General features: G+C 40.9%; 1 protein-coding gene across 1 annotated transcript in view; it reads left to right on the forward strand.

The window, feature by feature from the left end:
- Window positions 1-1881: 1881 nt before the first annotated feature.
- The window catches only part of Clul1 (clusterin like 1), a 25050-nt gene continuing 5831 nt past the window's right edge, over window positions 1882-21100 (forward strand). Inside the window, exons 1-6 of the mRNA XM_028762231.1 lie at window positions 1882-1996; window positions 3602-3741; window positions 7543-7710; window positions 10104-10530; window positions 11400-11537; window positions 17724-17938. Coding sequence (XP_028618064.1) covers window positions 1882-1996; window positions 3602-3741; window positions 7543-7710; window positions 10104-10530; window positions 11400-11537; window positions 17724-17938 — 1203 coding nt within the window. The remainder of the gene's footprint in view (window positions 1997-3601; window positions 3742-7542; window positions 7711-10103; window positions 10531-11399; window positions 11538-17723; window positions 17939-21100) is intronic.

The raw sequence follows: 21100 nt of genomic DNA on the forward strand, positions 1-21100 counted from the left end.
TACACATATCATTCATATATATATATGAATATATATATATATATTCAAACAACAAAGCAGCTATAGTATTATTTATATGCCTACTGTATATAAATGAATTTAGATTTATATGTTAGATTTTTATCACACAGTTGAAAGTAACTATCACTTTAACTATAGCACTTTAAAAATATTATTTTCCTTTAGTCTGGAGAATTTACTCTGCTTCTTAAAGTCAAAATAACAAAAAAAGCTAAACCACCAGGTCCACACAGTGGCTCAGATCTGTAATCCCTGAACACGGGAGATGGAAACCTGGGAATGGGAGAGGATCAGAGTTCTAGGTCATCTTTGCCTACATATGAGCTCAAAAAGATTCTGGTTCAAAAAAGATCACAAACAATAAAACCACATTTGTTGTCTGTCATGATTAGCACATACATTTAATCCCAGCACTCCAGAGGTAGAGGCTGTCCAATCTTTATGAGTTTGAGGACAGCTTGGTCTTTATAGGGAGTTCCAGAATAGCCTACCTAATGAAACTGTCTCAAAACAACACCCCTCCCATGAGAAGGGGAGGGAGAATGTGGGAAAGATCTGTGTGACAGAGGGACTGGGAGGAGAGGTGGGGGGGAGGGTTGATATTGGGATGTAAAGTGAATAGATAAATTAATGAAAAAAACCTACCCACAAACCCACCCACATTTGTATAAAGTAGATAAGGTCATTGTTGTGTGCCCAACCTGCCCTCTAGTGTTTCGTTTTAAGTGCTACTAAAACGTCTTAATCTCAAAATATCTGTTTAATAGGATTAAGAACTGTGTCATCAAATGAACAGAGTAAGTCTAAATCTCTGACACAGATGAACGTCACATCGTAGAAAAGTGAACGTCTTTCCAGAAGTTAGTGGCAATTTCTCTGAGGAAAGCTGCAATATCAATGGTAAATATACATATCATATTCCAAGTTTTGTTTGTTAAGTGGGGCATGAACAGAAGAGAACAGTTCAAATGTCATATAAAATTTGATCACTGTGTTATTGCTAGTATAGCTGCAGTTACATTGATGTATTAAAAGGTATTTAATGTCATAAAGATATTATGATTAATGAAGTTTTAATATAACAAATATGCATAAAGTAGATAAATAGCCTTTTAAATCTTTTAGATTTAATTTTGTTACGATATGTAGTTGTTTCTATTTATTTTGTCTTGATAAAGTTTAAAGTATTTGTGTTTGAGATCTTTAAAACTAATGTAAACTATGTTTAAAAGTGAGGTCATTATCTCAGAAAAAAAATTAACTGCGTATTATATATCGTGATAGGTCTGTAAGAAGTATGAGGGTGCACTAACACATCTGAAATCCAAGCACATGGGAGACGGAGACGGGAGAACTGAGAATTTTGCACATTAAAAAGTCTCCCTGACAGACTTCAATTCTGCCTTTAGACACCCTTACTGTTTTTCTTATAAAAAAGCCAATGAAATTTAGACCCTATAGTTCTATGATCGCTATTAGTCATTGGCTTGGCTTTCTAGCACATCGTGCATATGATATCATCAGAGTTATGTTTACTGAGGCAGGGTCTTGCTATGTGGTCCAGGCTGCCTGGAATTCTCAACACTGTAGCCTCAGTCTATGCATTACCATGCCCAGCTCTATACACAGACTTTACTGACAGGAAGAATGTAAATGAAATAGGAATAAGTGAGTTTGTTTGTCTTTGAGCTGATAGTTTATGTGTCCTTATGTGTCAGACATTTTAGCATGAAGTGTCTAAAGTAATAAAGAGAAATTGACAGAGAAGTGTTTTGGAGCCCCGTGTGTTTTCAATTTCTACTTAAGCCTCAAGGAAGGAATTAAAGCAGAATGATTCTCCCTTCATAGGAACACTGGACCATGAAGCCACCATTCTTGGTGCTCTCTGTGTGTCTGCTATGGTTGAAATATTGTCACAGTGCACCTACTTGGAAGGAGACAGCTGCTACGGCTGGCAACCTGAAGGGTATGTTTGGCTTATCTGCCCTGTTTGCATGTTTGCCTGTCCTGTTGATGTTTGTAGGGACTTGCAATTGAAAGATAAGCGTATTCATTACACGTCACAGTAAAAAGTTCTCAAGGACTTAAACCCAGTACTCAGGATGTCAAACATCTGGATAAAATGGAAATTTCCATTAAGTCTCCAGGAGCCAGCATTCACATATCCAGATGTTTTGTATTATACAGATGAAACATCTTTTTGTCTGCATTTTCTTTTGTATTATCCAGCTGTTTGATACCATCTTGACACATCTTTAATGAACAGCAAGATACTTTCCTAGCATTTAAAAACTTAAATTATTAAAGTAATCTGTGTAATTAGTCAAGGGGTAGGTTGTCATAACAGTGAATCTGGTTGCTCTGTGCCCGTTGACTTGTGACCTTTGTTTGGTGATGTAGATTTGGGGCATTTAATATTTAGCAAATAAATTAGTTAAAAATGGAGTTGAGTTGGAGTCTGTAATTAAATTCAGAGGCAAGAATAATATCATCGGCATGCCACATTTGTTGGGGTCAGGATGGAAGCCAAGAAAACTCACTTCAGAGACAGAAGCCTGAAATGAAAGCTTTATTTTCTGCATGCGCAGGGAGGTGGCCGGTTAGGGATCAGAACAGTGTCCCCAAGGGAGATTGTACAACATCTTTATAGGATGGGAACACAAAGCAAGGGCGAGCAGGGTGAGCTGTCGCATTAACCAATCATATTTTGACACAAGGGGTTAAACCAGGAAGTTAACATTGGTGTCTGGGCCTTATCTGGGTCACCTGCTTTCAGGTTCCGTGAGTCAGCTTTTACAGTCGGGTCTCCTCCTGGACCCTGACCTGGAATCTAGAGTGATAAAGGGAACAAAGGAGGGGGCAAGCGTAGTCAATTAAGTCAGCACAAGCAACACATTGATGATTTGTGTGCCTTAGTTAGATAATGGGATAACGGCGACTTCGCCCTTTGGATCCTTTACTGGTTAACAGACAGACATGAGAAGCGGGATAGGAGTTGAGTTCCGGGACCCGGGAACATGAACTCAATTTTGTCCCTGCCAGCAAGGTGGATTTTGTTCCCGAGATGGCTGAACTCAGGAAACTATCTCCTAACACACTGGCTGAAGAGGAAACAGAGTGGAAGTGTTCTTACCAAGGGCCCGATGTGGTACAAAAAAAGAGACTTCTATTAGGTTACTAGTGAACCTTGTGTTATATGACATATGTTCTTGGTCTGTTGGCTTTTAGGGAGGTAAATATAACTTAAAAAGAGAAATTGTTCACTGTATTTGAAGTCCTCTGCTCTGGGTATTTCATATAAACTGTCAAGAAAACTCAGATTTTTTTTTTTCCTACTGAAAACATACTTGAATCTCTGGTGGTAGAAAAAAAATGAATAAAGGGAAACGGGGCTTTGGAAAATGACAAGATTGAGACCAAATAAGCTCAGACTTATTCAGGAGAAGCAGAAGGCATGCCCGAGAGTGGCGAATTTGTTATGGAGTGCTTTAGAGCTAAAGGCTCCAAAAGCCTCTGTTTAGAGGTCCCAAAACTGGTGGTTACAGTTTCGTAATATGATTAGGTCTTTTGGCTCTTGCAGAGATAGGAGAGGCAGATGCAGACGGAGAGGTGAAGAAGGCTTTGATTGGCATTAAGCAGATGAAAATCGCGATGGAAAGGAGAGAGGAGGAACACGCCAAACTGATGAAAACCTTGAGGAAATGCAAAGAAGAGAAGCAGGTACCACCACCGAAAACTGTCCGTTCTTAAGCACATTTGGTCTATAAAAATGGCAACAATAAATACGTGTAATTAATGAGTGACTCCTTTCCCTATATTATATTTTTTGGAGAGCAGTTTAGAGAAGATGGAGGAGAAAGCTTTAGATTTCTTATCTAGTCGTCTTCCACAGGATGCTGAACACAGGATTTGAGGACTGATACCTGGTTTAAAAGGCTGCTTTTTCAAAACGCTGTTTTTTTTAGTCTCATCTGAGTTAAGATATTGAATCAGAAGTGTTTGGAGAAATGTTGGTGAGGTCAGTGGTTTCTAGTCCCTATTACTAAAATTAAATAAATAAAAAAAAATGAGATGCTACTCTTCAATACACTTATGGGTGAAGATGGTTAAGAATTCCATATTTGGCCGGGCGGTGGTGGCGCACGCCTTTAATCCCAGCACTTGGGAGGCAGAGGCAGGCGGATTTCTGAGTTCAAGGCCAGCCTGGTCTACAGGGTGAGTTCCAGGACAGCCAGGGCTACACAGAGAAACCCTGTCTCGAAAAACCAAACCAAAAAAAAAAAAAAGAATTCCATATTTGTTTTCTTTATTTTTAAGTTTTTAAAATTATTTTATTTATATATTTACTTACTTACTTATTTTGAGTCATGGTGTCATGTAACCCAGTCTGTACCTGAAGCAGGCCTTGAACTCCTGAACCTTGCACTTCTTAAGTGCTGGAATTATGTGTATGTATCATCATACCCAGTTTTGAACTACATTTTAATTAGTCTCCTGCTGTTTTGAAAAAAAAAATCATCAGATTTGCCAGTTCTGATTAGATCACCAGTCTTAGCCTGTCATGTGGCCAACGATGAGCTTATGATGAAGGACTTAGTCTATCTTACTTCTGAAATCATGTGTGGGCTTTACCTCTTTGGATTTCTCTCCTCTCTCCAAGAATCTTTTAAATACCCCTAGCCTTTGTTGTTGTTGCTTTGTTTTTGGTTTGTTTTTTTAGAGTCAGTTTAGTTGCAGGTCAGTAAGATGACTCTGTGAGTAAAAGCACTTACCACTAAGCCTGATGACCTGAGTTCAGTCCTTGGAACTCACCTGGTGGAAGGGGAGAATGGACTTTCACAAATTATCCTCTGACTTACACGTGCATGCCCTGGCAATCTGTGACACAAATAGATAAATAAATAAATAAATAAATAAATAAATAAATAAATGTAGACATTTGAGAGTTAGTTTAGTTACAAGTAGGTAAAAATTCACTAGTCCACCTGGGTCATCATTGCTATAATTAGAAGGCAAGTAAACAGAGAACTAGGGGAGCCCTGGCCAGAACCTATAGAATGAAGGCATCTCTTCCTAAGGGCCCGTGTACAGTTGGCAGGTGGAATGTCTGAGAATACTTTAACAAATCAGAGTATATTAAATAGCACACTGAGCCAGCCCATTTTATTACACTCATCTTTTGCACTGTCAGTGGTTGTAACAGCGGCTTCTACCACTGAGCACTACATCACAGTCCAAACACTCACTGCTTGAATTTCTCTGAGTTATTTCTGTTCCAGCAGTCCTAGGAAGCGTTTCACCCTGGCGCGTGCTGCTGGCCCATCATGACTCCTGGAGACACTCGTTCTCTCCACTTTTTCATTTTCCACACTCTTTCTCTCTCCTCCTCCTCCTCCTCCTCCTCCTCCTCCTCCTCCTCCTCCTCCTCTTCCTCCTCTTGCTCCCTACCTGTGACTGCTAGCCTAGTAACTCAAACTTCACCTCTCTCTATCCGTACTCCCCACCCCCCCCATAATTGGCTCTCACCAGTTTTATTTAACCAATAGTTTTAAGTTGGTGAGCAAGGCTTACACAGCAAAGGCTCGTATATGTGAGGATTCGCTTGTCTTGGAGCAATTAGATCCTCAGGTACTGAATTTTTAGCATTTGAATACAAGCAGCATCAGACCAACCTCGTGTGTGTGTGTGTGTGTGTGTGTGTGTGTGTGTGTGTGTTCAGGAGGAGACCAGAGGAACTAGATGCTCTGGAACTGACACTAGATGTGACTGGTAGAAACCAAAACCTTGCCCATTGCAAGAGAACCAAGCACACTTAATTACTGAGATATGTCTCCAGCCTCAAATAGCCCTTCAAGATTCCCACACTATTCTGAAAATCCTGAGATGGCATGAAAATACCCTTATCCACAAATCCTGTCTGGGACATGATGTGCATACGGAGCTCTAGGGTCCTGTTGTGATTCCTATGTAGGTTATAGCAAACACCACCTGACTAACCACCAGAAACCTACAGTGAGGAACTTTGGAAGAATCGATTCAGACATAGGAGACATAGAAGATTATTAGAGCTGGGCTGATATTTGTGGGCTTAATATATGCAGTATAGCATGAGGATCTGAGTTCAAATCCCCAGCACCCCACACAAAAAACTAGAACAGAAGCACTTAATTTCAGGCACTGGGGCAAAGGGCTAGGGCAGAGACAGGCTGATTCATGGGTGTTGCTGGCTAGCCAGTCTCACCAATTGGTGAGACCCAGACCCAGAGTTTAGTGAACAAACAAACCCTGTATCAAAAGAACAAGAGAGAAAGACACCTAACTTCAATCTCTAGCCTCCACACAAGCACACACAAACACACAGCTATACATACAACACACACACACACACACACAGATCCACACACATGCATGTTATATATGATAATGTCTATAATGCCAGCACTTGAGAGGGTGAGACAGGAAGATCAGGGCCAGCTTGGACTATATAGTGAGACTCTGTTTCCCAAAATAAGCAAACAAAAGCCAAAAATACATTGATTTTTAAGAACAAAACCTTTTCTCCCATGTGTTTTTCACTTGAGGGGTACCTTAGCTCCGAGGCCTGGCACAGCCCTCATTTTCCTAAACTCCGTCTCAGGCAAGAAGTCCACTTGAGCAGTGAGGATAGCGGTCTAATCAGGGTCATAAGGAGGGGGAGGCCCTTTTGCTATAAGAACTGTGACTAGAACTCCTACAGATGTCATTGCAGCTGGCTCCTCAGCAACAGAAACAGGACGTAGCCAAGTACAGCCATCACCACAAGGGGGCGCGCTTGGAATACAGACAGGAAGAAAGAAACCACTCGCTGTAACTCATTGATTAGATACAAGATTTTGGCTTTCTTGCAGTGTCTAAATCCATACAATAGTTTACGGAAGCTTAAATGAAAGAATTAAAATATCAAGACTTGGATTCCACCTTCTGTATCCCTCACAGGCTAACCATGCAGATAGAGGAGGCAAAAGGTCATCGCGGAGGTTCCGCTTCATGAGGACGATGATGTCTTTGTTATTTGCGCATCCGCATTTAGTGCAATGTCTATCATACAGCAAGTACTCACTAAATATTGGTGACCCAATGGACAATGAGATTATCATGGTCTTCAGTAAAGGCTCTTTCGAAAGACTGTTTATCAAACAGAGATCGTTGTGGTAGATCTATCAGCAGAAAGGAGGGTGAAGACGAAAAGACTGGAGCTATTTAGAGGGTCTTTAAATTAATTTCTGCTGAAAACAGGTCTTGAGTAGAGAAGGATGGCCTTGAATTCACTAGGTAGCCAAAGAATAACTTTGGATTTCTGATCCTCCCTTTCCCCCGCTTCTGAGAGCTGGGATTACAGGTGTGTGCAGCCGCCATGCCTGCTGAGCTGGTACCTGGGCTCTGTGAATGCGAGGCAAGCAAATTGCCAACTGAGCCATGTTAGCCTAACTAAGGTATACATAGACTCAGGAAACGAGACCTGTGCTTGTACATTTTAACCAGGAGGCCCTGAAACTCATGAACGAAGTGCAAGAACGTCTGGAGGAAGAAGAAAAGTTATGTCAGGCATCTTCTGAAGATTCTTGGGATGGATGCAGGCCATGTTTGGAAAGTAACTGCATACGATTTTATACAGCTTGCCAACCTGGTTGGTCCTCTGTGAAAAACATGGTAAGAAGAAGAGAGTTCACCATTTCAGAGTTCTTAAGGCATCTAGGCCATCTTGATTTTTAAATTATATTAACTTTTAAAATAGAGATGATTGATGATGGGCTTTTGTGATTTAGAATCTATTACCAATGGTGGCCATATATCACCATCTGTGTGTGCACAATTTACAGTTCAAAATAACCGTCAATGTTTATCCCCTGGTTGATTACACTCCGTAACTCCTATAGAAATGCCCAGACTGCATTGTATTCAGTTTGTAGGCAGGTCCCCAGTAGATTGTAAGCCCTTTGACAGCAAGGGTCATATCTTATGTGTCTTCTTTTGAGGGATTATCCAATAAATGACTGTCTAACTGTACTTTCAATCATAATATTATAGTATCTGATTTCAATCTTCTTTAATATTTTATCCTAGAAACCACAAATTTGAATCTCTCTCTCTCTCTCTCTCTCTCTCTCTCTCTCTCTCTCCCTCTCCCCCTCCCTCTCCCCCTCCCTCTCCCCCTCTCTCTCCCCCTCTCTCTCCCCCTCCCCTTCCCTCCTCCCCCCTCCCCCTCCCCCTCCCCCTCCCTCTCTCTCTCCTCCCCGCCTTTTTCCCTTCTTCCCCCAGTTTTCAATTCTACACATAGCCCAAGTTGTCCTCAAATTTAGTATGCAACTGCTGATGACTGATCCTCCTGACTCTACTCCCTAAGTGCTGAGTTACAGATGTGTGCTATAACACTTAGGTACACTGCTCCTTCCCTCCCTTGATTTATGGTACAAGGTCTCCTCTGGAGATGTATCCTAGGTTGACCTTGAGTCTCTGACCCTCCCACCTTAGTCCCCCAAGTGCTAGTATTACAGATGTGCAATACCACACCATCTTTATTTCAGTGGGTTTTTCCTCTTGCATATGTGTGCATAAATGTACATACTTTCAGGTCTCCCTTTGCCCTATCTGTGTGTTCTGGAAGACTGGCGTGTTTTCTTCTTTATGTCCTTTGGTGATGTTCTAGGCAGAAGGATTCACAGAGGGTGATGACCCACATAGGATGAGCTCTGCCCAGTAAAGTCTCTGATTGGCCTGGATTTTCTCCCCCCTCCCCTTCAAGAAGTGAGCTGTATATGAAATGGAATGGAATTTTACTTTTCGTATTAATGTATGCAGTAATTAGAGAATACTTCTGGCCTGGCAGTGCCACATTCAATTACAGAAGAGTAGCCACCAGGATAAGGAATCTGCCAAGCTAATTTGATGATAGTGTTGATTCCATCTGCTCCACTTTTACAGCTATGGTCATTCTCTGATATGCCAGGAATATAATGACATGAGTGTTGGAGACAGATTTGGAGGTCATTCTCCTCTGGGCCTGATATGTAACCTTATGGACATTTCTTGGGACTTGTTTTTGTTTCTGTTATTTTCTGAGATTGGGTCTTGCTCTGTTGCCCAGGCTGCCTCAACTTCTTGGATTGAGTCGTGCCCTCTCCCCTTCAGCCTCTGCAGGAGCTAGAGCTATAGGCATGGGCCACTCTGTCCAGCTTCGAAGTTTTATTTCTATGGATGGACTCAGTAAACAAAAACTGGCAGAGGAAAGGCAGGCAATCCATCCAGATTTCTTTCTCTCTGTAAAAGGCATAGATCCTATACAGATTCCTGGATAATTGTTTGAACAGCAGGAGGCGGATACTCCAGAAGTAATATTCCATAGCTAATAACACTCAACACTTTCTAACTCTGTGAGATAAAGATAACTGTGATCTGCCTAGACTTAAGTATCATATAGTGTAATTGCTGGATAATCATCTTCTACTGAACAGGACTCAAAATTCTGTGACTAGGGTCTTATTCCTTTGAATAGAACAAACTGGACAGTATCATTGTTAATTTACATTTCTCACGAAGTGATCTAGTATACAACTATCCCTAAGCTATATCTGGCCTCTATGGCTCAGTGTAGATGTGTTCATCTTTTTCTTTTCATGAGTTAATTTAGTGATAAGAAGCAGAAGATGAAGACAGTAACATACTATTAAATAATCATAAATGACTATAATAACTAGGAAGATAGAAGCATTCTTTATAGTTCTAAGACAAGTTTTACAGTACCCTGTAATCGATGACCTGCCAGCTGCTGTAAAAATATCTGGTTATGGCTTCTCTACTATACTTTGACCTTTTTAGCCTTCTGTGAACAAATCTAAACCAGGAGGAGTTTCAGGTCCCATTTTCACAGTTAAAGTTAGGACCAGCTATAAGACTGGCATATATCATATCAAAGTCAACAACCTTTTCCTAGTTTATACAGAACTTAATTTCGAATGACTACCATAAATTTTAATTTTTTCAGTAATAAGTGGAATAGGAAAGAAAATCTTTATTTTTATTCCATGTCTCACTCTACCCTACAGATGGAGCAATTTCTTAAGAAGATATACCGATTTCTGTTTACCCACAGTGAAGACGTAAAGGATCCCCCTGCTGTAGAAGAGTTGACTAAGGAAGACTTACAAGTGGTACATATAGAGAACCTGTTCAGCCAGCTGGCTGTGGACGTGAAATCTCTGTTCAACATGAGTTTTTACATTTTTAAACAGATGCAGCGAGAATTTGACCAGGCCTTTCAGTTATACTTCATGTCCGATGTGGACTTAATGGAGCCATACACCCCAGCTTTGTCTCAAGAGATAACCAAAAAGGAAGAACCTGGGCAAAGATGGGACGTGCCTAGTGTCTTCCAGCTGTTCCATAATTTCAGTCTGTCTATATATGGAAGAGTCCAACAAATAATAACGAAGACAGTCGGTGCAATTGAAGATTCATGGCAACCACACAAAGGCCAGTTACTAATGACCCCTCTTTTCTCTCTCCCTTTTTTCTCCCCTTTTCTCTCTTGCTCTTTCTCTCTCTCTCTCTCTCTCTCTCTCTCTCTCTCTCTCTCTTTCTTCTTCCTTCCTTCCTTCCTTCCTTCCTTCCTTTCTTCCTTTCTTCCTTTCTTTCGCTTTTCTTGTGTTATGTGCTGGTGCTGACATGTTCACATATTTGCTGGTGAACATGTGGTATGTTGCCCTATATGCATGGACATATGCATACAGAAGCCAGAGATCAGCCTTAAGTGTTACTCCTTAGCAGTGCCTATCATGTTTTGAGATAGGGTCTCTTACTAAGGCCTGGGGCTCACTGATTTGGTTAGACTGCCTGACCAACACGTCTCAGGGATCACCTTGTCTCTGCCTCCCCAGCACTGGTGTTATAAGTAGGCACATGCCATCACGCCAAGCTCCTAATAGGGTGCTGGGAACTCAGGTCTTTATGCTTGAATGTTAGGCATTCACTGACTAAAGTATCTCTCTGGGCTCCTTTTCTTTCTCCCATTCCCTTTGCCAATTTTTGCTTGTTTGTTTTTTCGAGATAGGATTTTTCTGTATCCATGGCTGTCCTAGAGCTTGCTTTGTAGACCAGGCTGGCTCAGAGTGATGTCCAACTCTGCTGTGATTAAAAACGTTTGTCACCACAACCCTTTCCCACTTTCCAAGTACTGTCATTAAAAGTACACGCTGCCACACTGGGCTTTTTTCATGAGTTCTAGTATTCAAACTTTGATCCTCATGCTTGCGTAGTAAGCATGACACTAAATTAACCACCTCCCCTGCCCTGTATGGTGAAATTCCAGGAGTGTTTATGTGCGAATGTTGTATTCCCTACAGGGTTAGACCAGAGAGGTATGACTTCAGAGATGTTACCTGAGAGAAATGGAGAAATGTGTGAGGAATTTGCCAAGAATTTATCTGGATGTTTAAAATTTCATAAGGGATGCCAAGAATGTCATCATTACCTATCTGAAGGTAAATAGTTATTGTTTTATCATGTCTTTCATGTGTGTGCATTGTTATGCTCATGTGTGTGGGTACCTACCTGTGTACACATAGCCTGTGTGTGCAAAGATCAGAGGACAACCTTAGGTGCTATTTCTCAGGTGGTAACTACTCTTTTCTTTGTTTGAGACGTGGTTTTTCACTAGTCTGGAACTCACCAAGTAGTCTTAGTTGGCCAGCCAGTGAGCTGCAGGTCTCATCTTCTCCAGAGTGGGAATTATAAGCACCACTAAGTCTGGCTTTTTAAAATTGAGTTATGGAGATTAGACTGTTAACAATTGAGCTAACTCCTGGCCCTGTTTTTGCATTCCTGATTCTATCTAAGGATGTTCCTTGTAAAGGTTTACAAATAATTACCCATCCAATGTATGTAATTAATCCTTTTATTTTCCTCAATTCTATTACTGTGGATTTTTTGTATGTATGCTTAAAGACTAAAGAAACACAAATATATACAGAAGAGAAAAATACAATCAAATTGGATTAACTTCCTTTTGCTATAAAGAAAAGGGAGATCCGCTGACGAAGAAAAAATGGAAGTAGAAGGTAATGTTTAGATAAAAATATAGTTCTTTCCATTTAGATTACTCCATTAATATTTAAATAGAGACAGTGGCTCTCAAGTTCCAAAAAGATTTTTTTTTTTTTTTGGCCAAGCTCTGTCTAAGAATGACATGGCTTTCCAGCCTTTCAGCCTCCCCTCATTTTTGTCTTTCCCTTAACTCCCTCCAAAGCCCCAGAGACAGACTGACAGACTGACAGACTGTAAATTCTAGCCTCCTCCTTTAAGTCATTTACCACACTTTTAAGTGTTCCTTCCAGGGGCTTTAGAAAACTGTTCTGCTATCAAAAACCAGGAGCTAACACTGATATGTTGCAAGGCAAAAAAAAAAAAATTATTTTTATGGTCATGTGAGACTTACACTCTCCTCAGGAGTAGGAGAATGAAAGTGGCTCAGACCAGAAATAGAAAGGGCTTTTCGTGGCAAATGAGAAAGTGATTAAAAAAACAGAATTTTGCAGTTATTTTTATGATCAGAAAAAAAGGTATATGTTATGGGGTTATGGTCAGAAATGTTATGGGTTGATAGTCAGACAGTTAACGTACCATGAAACATTTTATGGTTAGTCAATTCTCAGAATAATGAAAACAATTTACAATGTGTAGTTCACAAGATTATTGGGGAAGAACAACAACAACAACAACAACAAAAAAATAAAGTTGACCTCTAGCTAAGGACACAATCAAAGTTTAAAATTGTTTAAAAGGAAAAATGGAGTCAGCTGTCCCTTAACAAAAACAAGAGCAGTTTTTTTATTCCTATGCCCCTTGGAGGGAACACTTAAAGGTGTGGTTAATGACTTGAAGGAGGAAGATAGAGGGTAACACCAAGAACGCTGTGAATGAATGTCTTCATAAATTATCCAACAATATTAGCAGAAGGCGAGTCTGTTTCACTGTCTAGGACTGGGATGGTTATCATTTTTATTGTCACCTGGATTGAATTTAGAATCACTGTGCACACATGCATCTATGTGTGGATATAGTGTTTCTAATAACGTTTAAGGGAACGGGAAAGACCAACCGTGAATGTGGACAGCACCATCCTTACAGGCTAGGAGTTTGGACTGAAAGGAGGAAAGAGAGTTAACAGCACCATTTACCTCTGCTCCCTGGATGAGAACTCTGTAACCAACTGCCTCATTATGCTCTGGTCAATATGCCTTCTCCCCTATCATGAGTTAAACCCTCAATTGTGAGCCAAGGTAAACCCTTCCCTTAAAATGCTTTTGCAAAGTAACTGTCAAGACTGAGAAGAGTAACTAACAGAAGGACTCAATGGGAATAATCTCTAATTAAAGGGCTGACTTAGCTTTCAGTGCATGAAACAGAAACCTATGAAAGAGCACTGCTTGCTGGCTTGCTCACAGCCTCAAGTGTAGCTAGCATTTTTATACAGCCCAGGACTATCTGCCAAGGAGATGGTGCCACCCACAGCAAGCTGGGTCTCCTAGGTCAATTAATAATCAAAATAACCTCCTACAACATTCTCACAGGTCAATCTGATCTAGGAAGATCTTTTCTTAGATAATTCTAGTTGGAGTCAAATTGATAAGCAAAGCTTAACTAGGGTTCTCTGTCGCTTGTCAATTTGACACAAACAGATCTCTTTTTAACTCTAACCTTCTCTTCCTTATCCCCAAGAGGTCATGTTAATATCATAATAGAAAATACAACCTAGCTTTTAAAAGTTCTGCGCGCTTTAAAAAATTCCATGGCCCTTTAAAATTTCAAGGTCTCTTTCTTAACTATGGGCTCATTTTTTATAAGTTGCATTCTTTCTTATTCCAAAAGATTAAAAAAATGGGGAATAAGAATAATCAGGTTAATGCAAAACGAGAGTCCAGCAGCTTGAGTCTAAATCCTGGAGCTCAACGTCCATCATCTGAGACTTACTCTTCTGACTCCGAAAGGCCTGTCTGCATCACGCTCTGTTCACATCTGCATCACACTCCTCTGTTCACATCTGTATCACACTCCTCTGTTCACACCGTGGCCTTAGGTGGGCTCCACTCCACATAACTGTTGTCTTGGCAAATGCCCCACGGTCCTGGCATCTCCAATAACCTGGGGACTTGCACTGTAAGTGAGACTGTGAACCTTCACCAGTGACTTCTTCTGGCCCCTGGAGAGACTCTGATCCTTTGGAATGGTGCCAACCCTCCACTCCTCTCTGTGACCATGTCCTAGCTTCAAAACCAATACCACCCGGGCAACTCAAAACATAGCCTGCTCCTCTCGGGCCAACTCTGAAGAAATACTTTTTTATTGTTCCACTGAAACAAACAGTTTTACTCAATGGCACCGATATCTTGTAAACCAAAGCTCATTCTCAGTTAGCTTTCTCCCGGCCTCATGCTGTGGACAAAGATGGAAGGCCTCAGCTACAACTCCAGCAATATTCCACCTGCTGACATACTCCCTGCCATGACGGTCATGAACTCACTCTTAACCCTTCGAAACTGCAAAAACCTCTCATAAACTCTTCTATAAATTGCCTTGGTCAGGTGTCTTCTTATCACAGCAGTAGAAAAGAAACTAAGACACTACCATTGAAGTAGAAACTATAGAGGAATGCCAATTGTTGGTTTGCTAACAGCCTTATGCCCTGCTCACCCCATTTTTTTTTTTTTTTTTTGAGACAGTAGCTCTCTATATAGTCCTGGCTGTCTTGGACCTCTCTCTCTCTCTCTCTCTCTCTCCCTCCCCCCCTCTCTCTCTTCTCTCTCTCTCTCCTTCTTTCTCTCCCCTCTGCTTTATTCTCTTTTCTCTTCAACACAATTCATAGGCATTTTCTCAGCTCCTCTTTTAGAACAAAATATATCCACTAACTAAATGGGTTTACCTATTTCTCCATATCCCCCTTCAACCATATGTCTACCTTACCTTAGAATGTGTGTCAGAAAATTTTGACACCTAGAATCTGTCTTGATAGGAGAGCCTTTGGAAGATAGTACTTTCCATGTTCTTGATTATAAACCACTGCACCCCACATCCCTGGAGCTTTGGTTATCTAAAGCTGCTGAGGTTTGTTCTTCCTGAATTGTTGACTGGGTAAATGAACTGCTGTTTTATCATTTAAAATTGGGGGCAACAGATCCATTTCATTAACAGGTCTTTTGAGTATTAAATAAAAATGGCCTGAAGTATCAGTGACTTATTATTCAAGCATTTTCAAAGTCATTTGCCTACTAAGTGCTGGGATTATATGAGATTATTACCACAACCCTGTAAAATTTGCCTTAATATATTATTTATTATTTATTTTTATCTTCAGTCTAGTTTGTAAGATTTATCTCAGTGAAAAATATCTTACTCACAATCATTAATATTCATTATTTATGTTGGTGTGTATTGGACTATTATAATCCATTCTCCAGCTAAATGCATATGCTGGCTAGTTTTATGTCAACTTGGCACAAGGTAGAGTCATCAATGAGGAGGGGGCCTCAACTAAGAAAATGTCTCTATATGAACAGGCTGTAGGCATCGTAATTAATTAATTAATCACTTAGTAAATGATTGATTGCAAAGTGCCCAGCCCACTGTGGGTGGGACCACCTCTGGCCTGGTGGTCCTAGGTTCTATAAGAAAACAAGCTGAGCAAGCTATAAAGAGCAAACCAGTGAGCAGCACTCCTCCTCAGCCTCTGCATCAGCTCCTGCCTCCGGGTTCCAATCCAGATTGAATCCCTGTTTTGACTTCAGTGATGAACACTGCTGTGCAATTGTAAACCAAATGAATACTTTCCTTCTAAGTTGCTTTTGGTCACGGTGTTTCATCACCTCAATAAAAACCGAACTAAGGCACTACCTTAAGTTTTTTTTTTCAAAGTTTTGCTATTACCAAACACGCAAACAGAAAACTATTTGAGTAGAGCACAGTAGCCCGTATGCCTGTAATCTCAGCACTTGAGAGATAGAGCTAAGAGGAAAGTTTAAGACCAACCTGATTGGCATAGCCAAGTTCTGGTTCAAGCTGGTCTACCAAATTGAGAACCGGTCCTCCAAAACAAAACAAGGTCCACTATCATATATTTTATCAATCAATTCTATGAGCAATCCCATAGCTATCATTATATCATATTTGAAACATGTAATAGAAGATATTTTTTAAAACACCACTGGTCATGATTTTCAGTCTTACTATGCATTTTTCGTCCCAGTCTTGAGTAGATTCGCATTTCTTACACCTCTGTTGGACTTACACATTTAAATTTCCCTGTTTGACAGGACAGAAAGAATGTGCCATGGAAGGGAGAAAGGAGCGGCTTCTGCTTTAGTCCAGTTTTGGGGGGTAAGGGTTAATAGTCAACAGGGCTTGCCCTATCCAGCTGTTGGTCTAGTCCTGAGCCACACCCCATGAACTATCCCCCATTAAAGTATAGGTGTTAGGCATATGAGACTTTTAACAAGAAATCCTTTATAAAATATTTTTATTAGGCAATTTGCACTTTGATTTCTTTCTTTATTTCTTTTTCTTTCTTTCTTTTGGGGGGGTGGTTTGAGACAGGGTTTCTCTGTGTAGACCTGGCTGTCCTGGAACTCACTCTGTAGATCAGGCTGGCCTCGAACTCAAAAATCTGCCTGCCTCTGCCTCCCAAGTGCTGGGATTAAAGGCGTGCGCCACCACTGCCCGGCTGCACTCTGATTTAATAATCTCAACATCATATGAGTAGTTTTTTCCTTTTTGTAGTTTTTCCTTTTTTCTTTTCCATTAATTACTTTATTTGTTCACTTTACATCACGATCGCAGTCCCCATCTCTTCCCAGTGGCCACCTCATACAGTCCCTCCCTCATTTCCCCCTTCTCTTCTTCTCTGAGAAGGGGAAGGTCCCTCCCCATGGGTACCAACCCACCCTGGCACATCAAGTTGCTGCAGGTCTAGGCACATCCTCTCCCACTGAGGCCAGACAAGGCACCTCAGTTAGGGGAACAGGGTCCACAGACAAGCAACAGAGTCAGGGACAGCCCCTGCTCCAGTTGTTGGGGAACTCCAAGCTGCACATATGTAGCAGATGTGCAGGGGGCCTAGGTCCAGCCCATGAATGCTGTTTGGTTGGTGGTTCAGTCTCTAGGAGGCCCCAAGGGTCCAGGTTAGTTGACTCTGTTGCTCTTCTTGTGGAGTTCCTAATCCCTCCAGGTCCCTCAGTCTCTCCCCCAACCCTTCCACAAGACTCCCTGAGTTCCATCTAATATTTGGCTGTGGGTCTCTGCATCTGTTTTGGTCATCTGCTGAGTGGAGCCTCTTAGGGGACAGCTTATGCTAGGCTCCTGTCTGCAAGCATAACGGAGTATCATTAATAGTGTCGGGGATTGGTTCATGCCCATGGGCCAGTTATTGGTTGGCATTTCCCTCAGACTCTGTTCCATCTTTGTCCCTGCACAAATTTAGAAGTTCTTTTCTTTATCTACCCACGTCTGCTCTATAAAACCATATAATTAACTAAACCAGGTCTCATTTGAAAGTGATCTCAGCAATATTGCTTATTACAAACAACAAGCATTAACTAAGAACTCTGTATCTTAAGCTTGTGCCGTCCACGTCCAAGTTTTCTGGACCTTTTCCTCACTATTTCTTTACTTTTTGCTAGACTGCCCTGATGTACCTGAACTACACATAGAATTCCTTGAGGCCTTGAAATTAGTCAATATATCCAATCAGCAATACGATCAGATTGTCCAGATGACCCAGTATCATCTGGAAGACACCACATACCTGATGGAGAAGATGCGGGAGCAGTTTGGATGGGTGTCTCAACTGGCAAGCCATAACCCACTGACTGAAGACATCTTTAATTCAACAAAGGTAGGGACCTCAGAGCAGAAATGAGACGTGCTACCTCTATCCTGCTATTTACTTACTGATTACAGCTAAATTTGAAAACAAGGTGGAGAAGTACACATAACTCCACTGTGGTTGTATCTAAGCCCACTGGAGTTAATGTTGTTCATGGTCTAGAAAGCTGGATATGGTGGCTCATATCTTTTACATCACCTACTGTTAAGACTAAGTTAGGAAGAGCTTTAGTTCAAGGTTTTGAATGGGCTACACAGTGAGTTCTGTGCCAGCCTAGACAACTTAGAGAGACCCTGTCTCAAAACAAAACAAAAGAAAAATGTAAGAGGACTAGAAATGTAGCTTAGTGGTGGATTTGCCTAGCATTTCTGGGTCCTGTAAATAAAGTCATAGCATAGATGCAGTTTAAGATGATAGTATGTTTTTAGATGATATTTAACTTTAAAACATTTTTAGATCTATTTTATGTTATGTGTATGGGTGTTTTGCTCACATTACATCTGTGTAACAAGTGCAAGTGCATGCCTGGTGCCTGAGGTCAGAAGAGGGCGTCAGACTTCCTGGAACTGGCTTTATGGACAGTTGTGAACTACCATGTGCTTCCTGAAAAATCAAATCTGGATCTTCTGCAAGAACAAGTGCTCTTCTTAACCACCGAGTCACTAATATTTAGTTCTCCAGCCCTGATATTTAATTCTTAAGATGGCTTTGGTGGTTTGAGTAAGTATGGCCCCAAAGACTCATGATTTTGAATGCTTGGCTCACAAGGAGCAGCACTATTAGGAGGTGTGGCTTTGTTGGAGTAGGTGTTGTCTTGTTGGAGGAAGTGTGTCACTGTGAAGGCAGGCTTAGGTCATATATGCTCAAGCTATGCCCAGAGTGGTACGCACAGTCTCCTTTTGCTGCCCACAGATCAAGATGCAGAACTCTCGGCTCCTTCTCCAGCACCATGCCTGCCCTGATGCTGCCATGCTTCCCACCATGATGATAATGGACTAAATCTCTGAAACTATAATTCAGACCCAATTCAATGTTTTCCTTTATGAGAGTTGCCTTGGTCATGGTGTCTCTTCACAGAAATAAAACCTTAACTAAGACAGTGGCTTAGTTTATTGTATCAAAAAGCATAAGTGTTGAAATTTACTTTTTTAAAAAACTAAGGAACTGCACTCTGTTTTCAGGAAAATATTTTAAGATAGCTTCCATTATTCCCATCGTAGTGGAAAAACAGGCCTAGAAAGGTTAAAGACCATTTCCAATATTTCTCAGCTTTTAAGGTTTAGAATCTAATTTAAAATTTTTATTTACTTTATGTATATGGATGTTTTGCCCAAATTTATGTCTGTATATCTCATATATGCTTGGTCCCTAAAGAGGCTAGAAAGTATCAGATCCCCTGGAGCTTTAGTTAAGGAAGGCTGTAAGCCTCCATATGATGCTGAGAGTCATACATAGGTCCTCTGCAAGAACAGCAATTTTGCTGCATAAAACAGTGGCTGACTCTTTGTCTTGAGCCATGCATGCCCACAACCACACACAAATTGCCTTAATTATACAAGTATATATTTGTCTACACAAAATACATATTTGTACATAATAAAATATATCAAGTATATAATATAATAAAATATAAAAAATTTTATAACCCCACATTGATTCTCATTGGGTTAGCATTGGCATGCTACAGTCCTAAAAAGACCTGGGTACAAAAAACACTAACAGCTAAATATGCAACAGACTGTAGTATGTGATGTTCTGTAGAGAGACAGAACTAATAGAGTGAATAAATATTGCAAAAGGGATTTATTATAGTAACTTACATGATATACACTGGATAGTTTAACAATGGTGGTCTACATATTTAAGAGGCTAAGAACCAGTAGTTACTCAGCCCACCAGGCTTAAAGCATCAGCAACCCCCTCTAGTATTGAAGGCACTGAGGATTCCTGGAGAGTCATTGGTCTTCAGTCCACATTGGAAGCTAAAGAATCTAGGTTTTGATAGCAACAGAGGATAGCAGTGGTGGTGGCAGCAGCAACAGTAGAGCAGATGTACTCACCAGAAAGGAGTGAAGGTAGACAGGCAAAAAGCAACAGCTTTTTCCTCTGATCTCTTTATATGAGGGAAGCTGCAGGAAAATACCACCCCCTTGAAAGGAGGGTCTTCCCCTACAATTATCCTATACAGGAAATACTACCACAGATGCATCAGAGGCATGTATCTCAGGTGATTTCAACTCCATCAAGTTGATATCAAGGTTAAGCAACCCAGTGCCGTAGTTGGGTTTCTACTACAATCTCCTGTTCTAGCCACTGTGTTTCAGAATTTTCTTGTGGATCTAGGTGCAGCTAGAGATGTCTTGCAGCAATGTCTCCTTTAGCATTCTGGTCTTTTCCAGGTTGCTTTGCTAATCCCCTTAAAGGTTTCACCTGAGAGCATCCCTTTAGCAATCATGTTGGAACTTCAGCCTATTTTTAGTGAATCTGACATGTTGCTCTTTGACAACCTGCAAGTTGTATCCCATGCATAGTTTAAAAACTAAGTTTAGATACTCACAACAAACACAAAGGAAAAAAAAAGTTAAGCGTTGTGGCAAATGCCTGCAATCTTCTCAGCACTTAAGAGGTAGAGGCAAGAGGATCAGGAGTTCAAGGATGGCCTCAGATATGGAAGACTGTCTCAAAAAAATCAAAACAAGCCTCGTGTGGTGATGCACATCTGTAGTATCAGCAGTCTAGAAGTTGAGGCAAGATGATTTCATAGAGTTCAAGACTAGTCTGGGCTATATTAACAGATGCCAGAAAAGCTAGGGCTACAAAACAAGACTGCCTCATCCCATCCCTATAAGTCAGGATCTGAGCACCGCAGGCCATGAGACAGATGGGATGAAAGAAAGAAAGAAAGAAAGAAAGAAAGAAAGAAAGAAAGAAAGAAAGAAGGAAGGAAAGAAGGAAGGAACGAAAGAAGGAAGGAACGAAGGAAGGAAGGAAAGAAGGAAGGAAGGAAGGAAAGAAGGAAGGAAGGAAGGAAAGAAGGAAGGAAGGAAAGAAGGAAGGAAAGAAGGAAGGAAAGAAGGAAGGAAAGAAGGAAGGAAAGAAGGAAAGAAGGAAGGAAAGAAGGGAGGAAGGGAGGAAAGAAGGGAGGAAAGAAGGGAGGAAAGAAGGGAGGAA

This window comes from Grammomys surdaster, unplaced genomic scaffold (assembly GCF_004785775.1).
Source record: "Grammomys surdaster isolate TR1022 unplaced genomic scaffold, NIH_TR_1.0 132, whole genome shotgun sequence".
Classification (NCBI taxonomy): Eukaryota; Metazoa; Chordata; class Mammalia; order Rodentia; family Muridae; genus Grammomys; species Grammomys surdaster.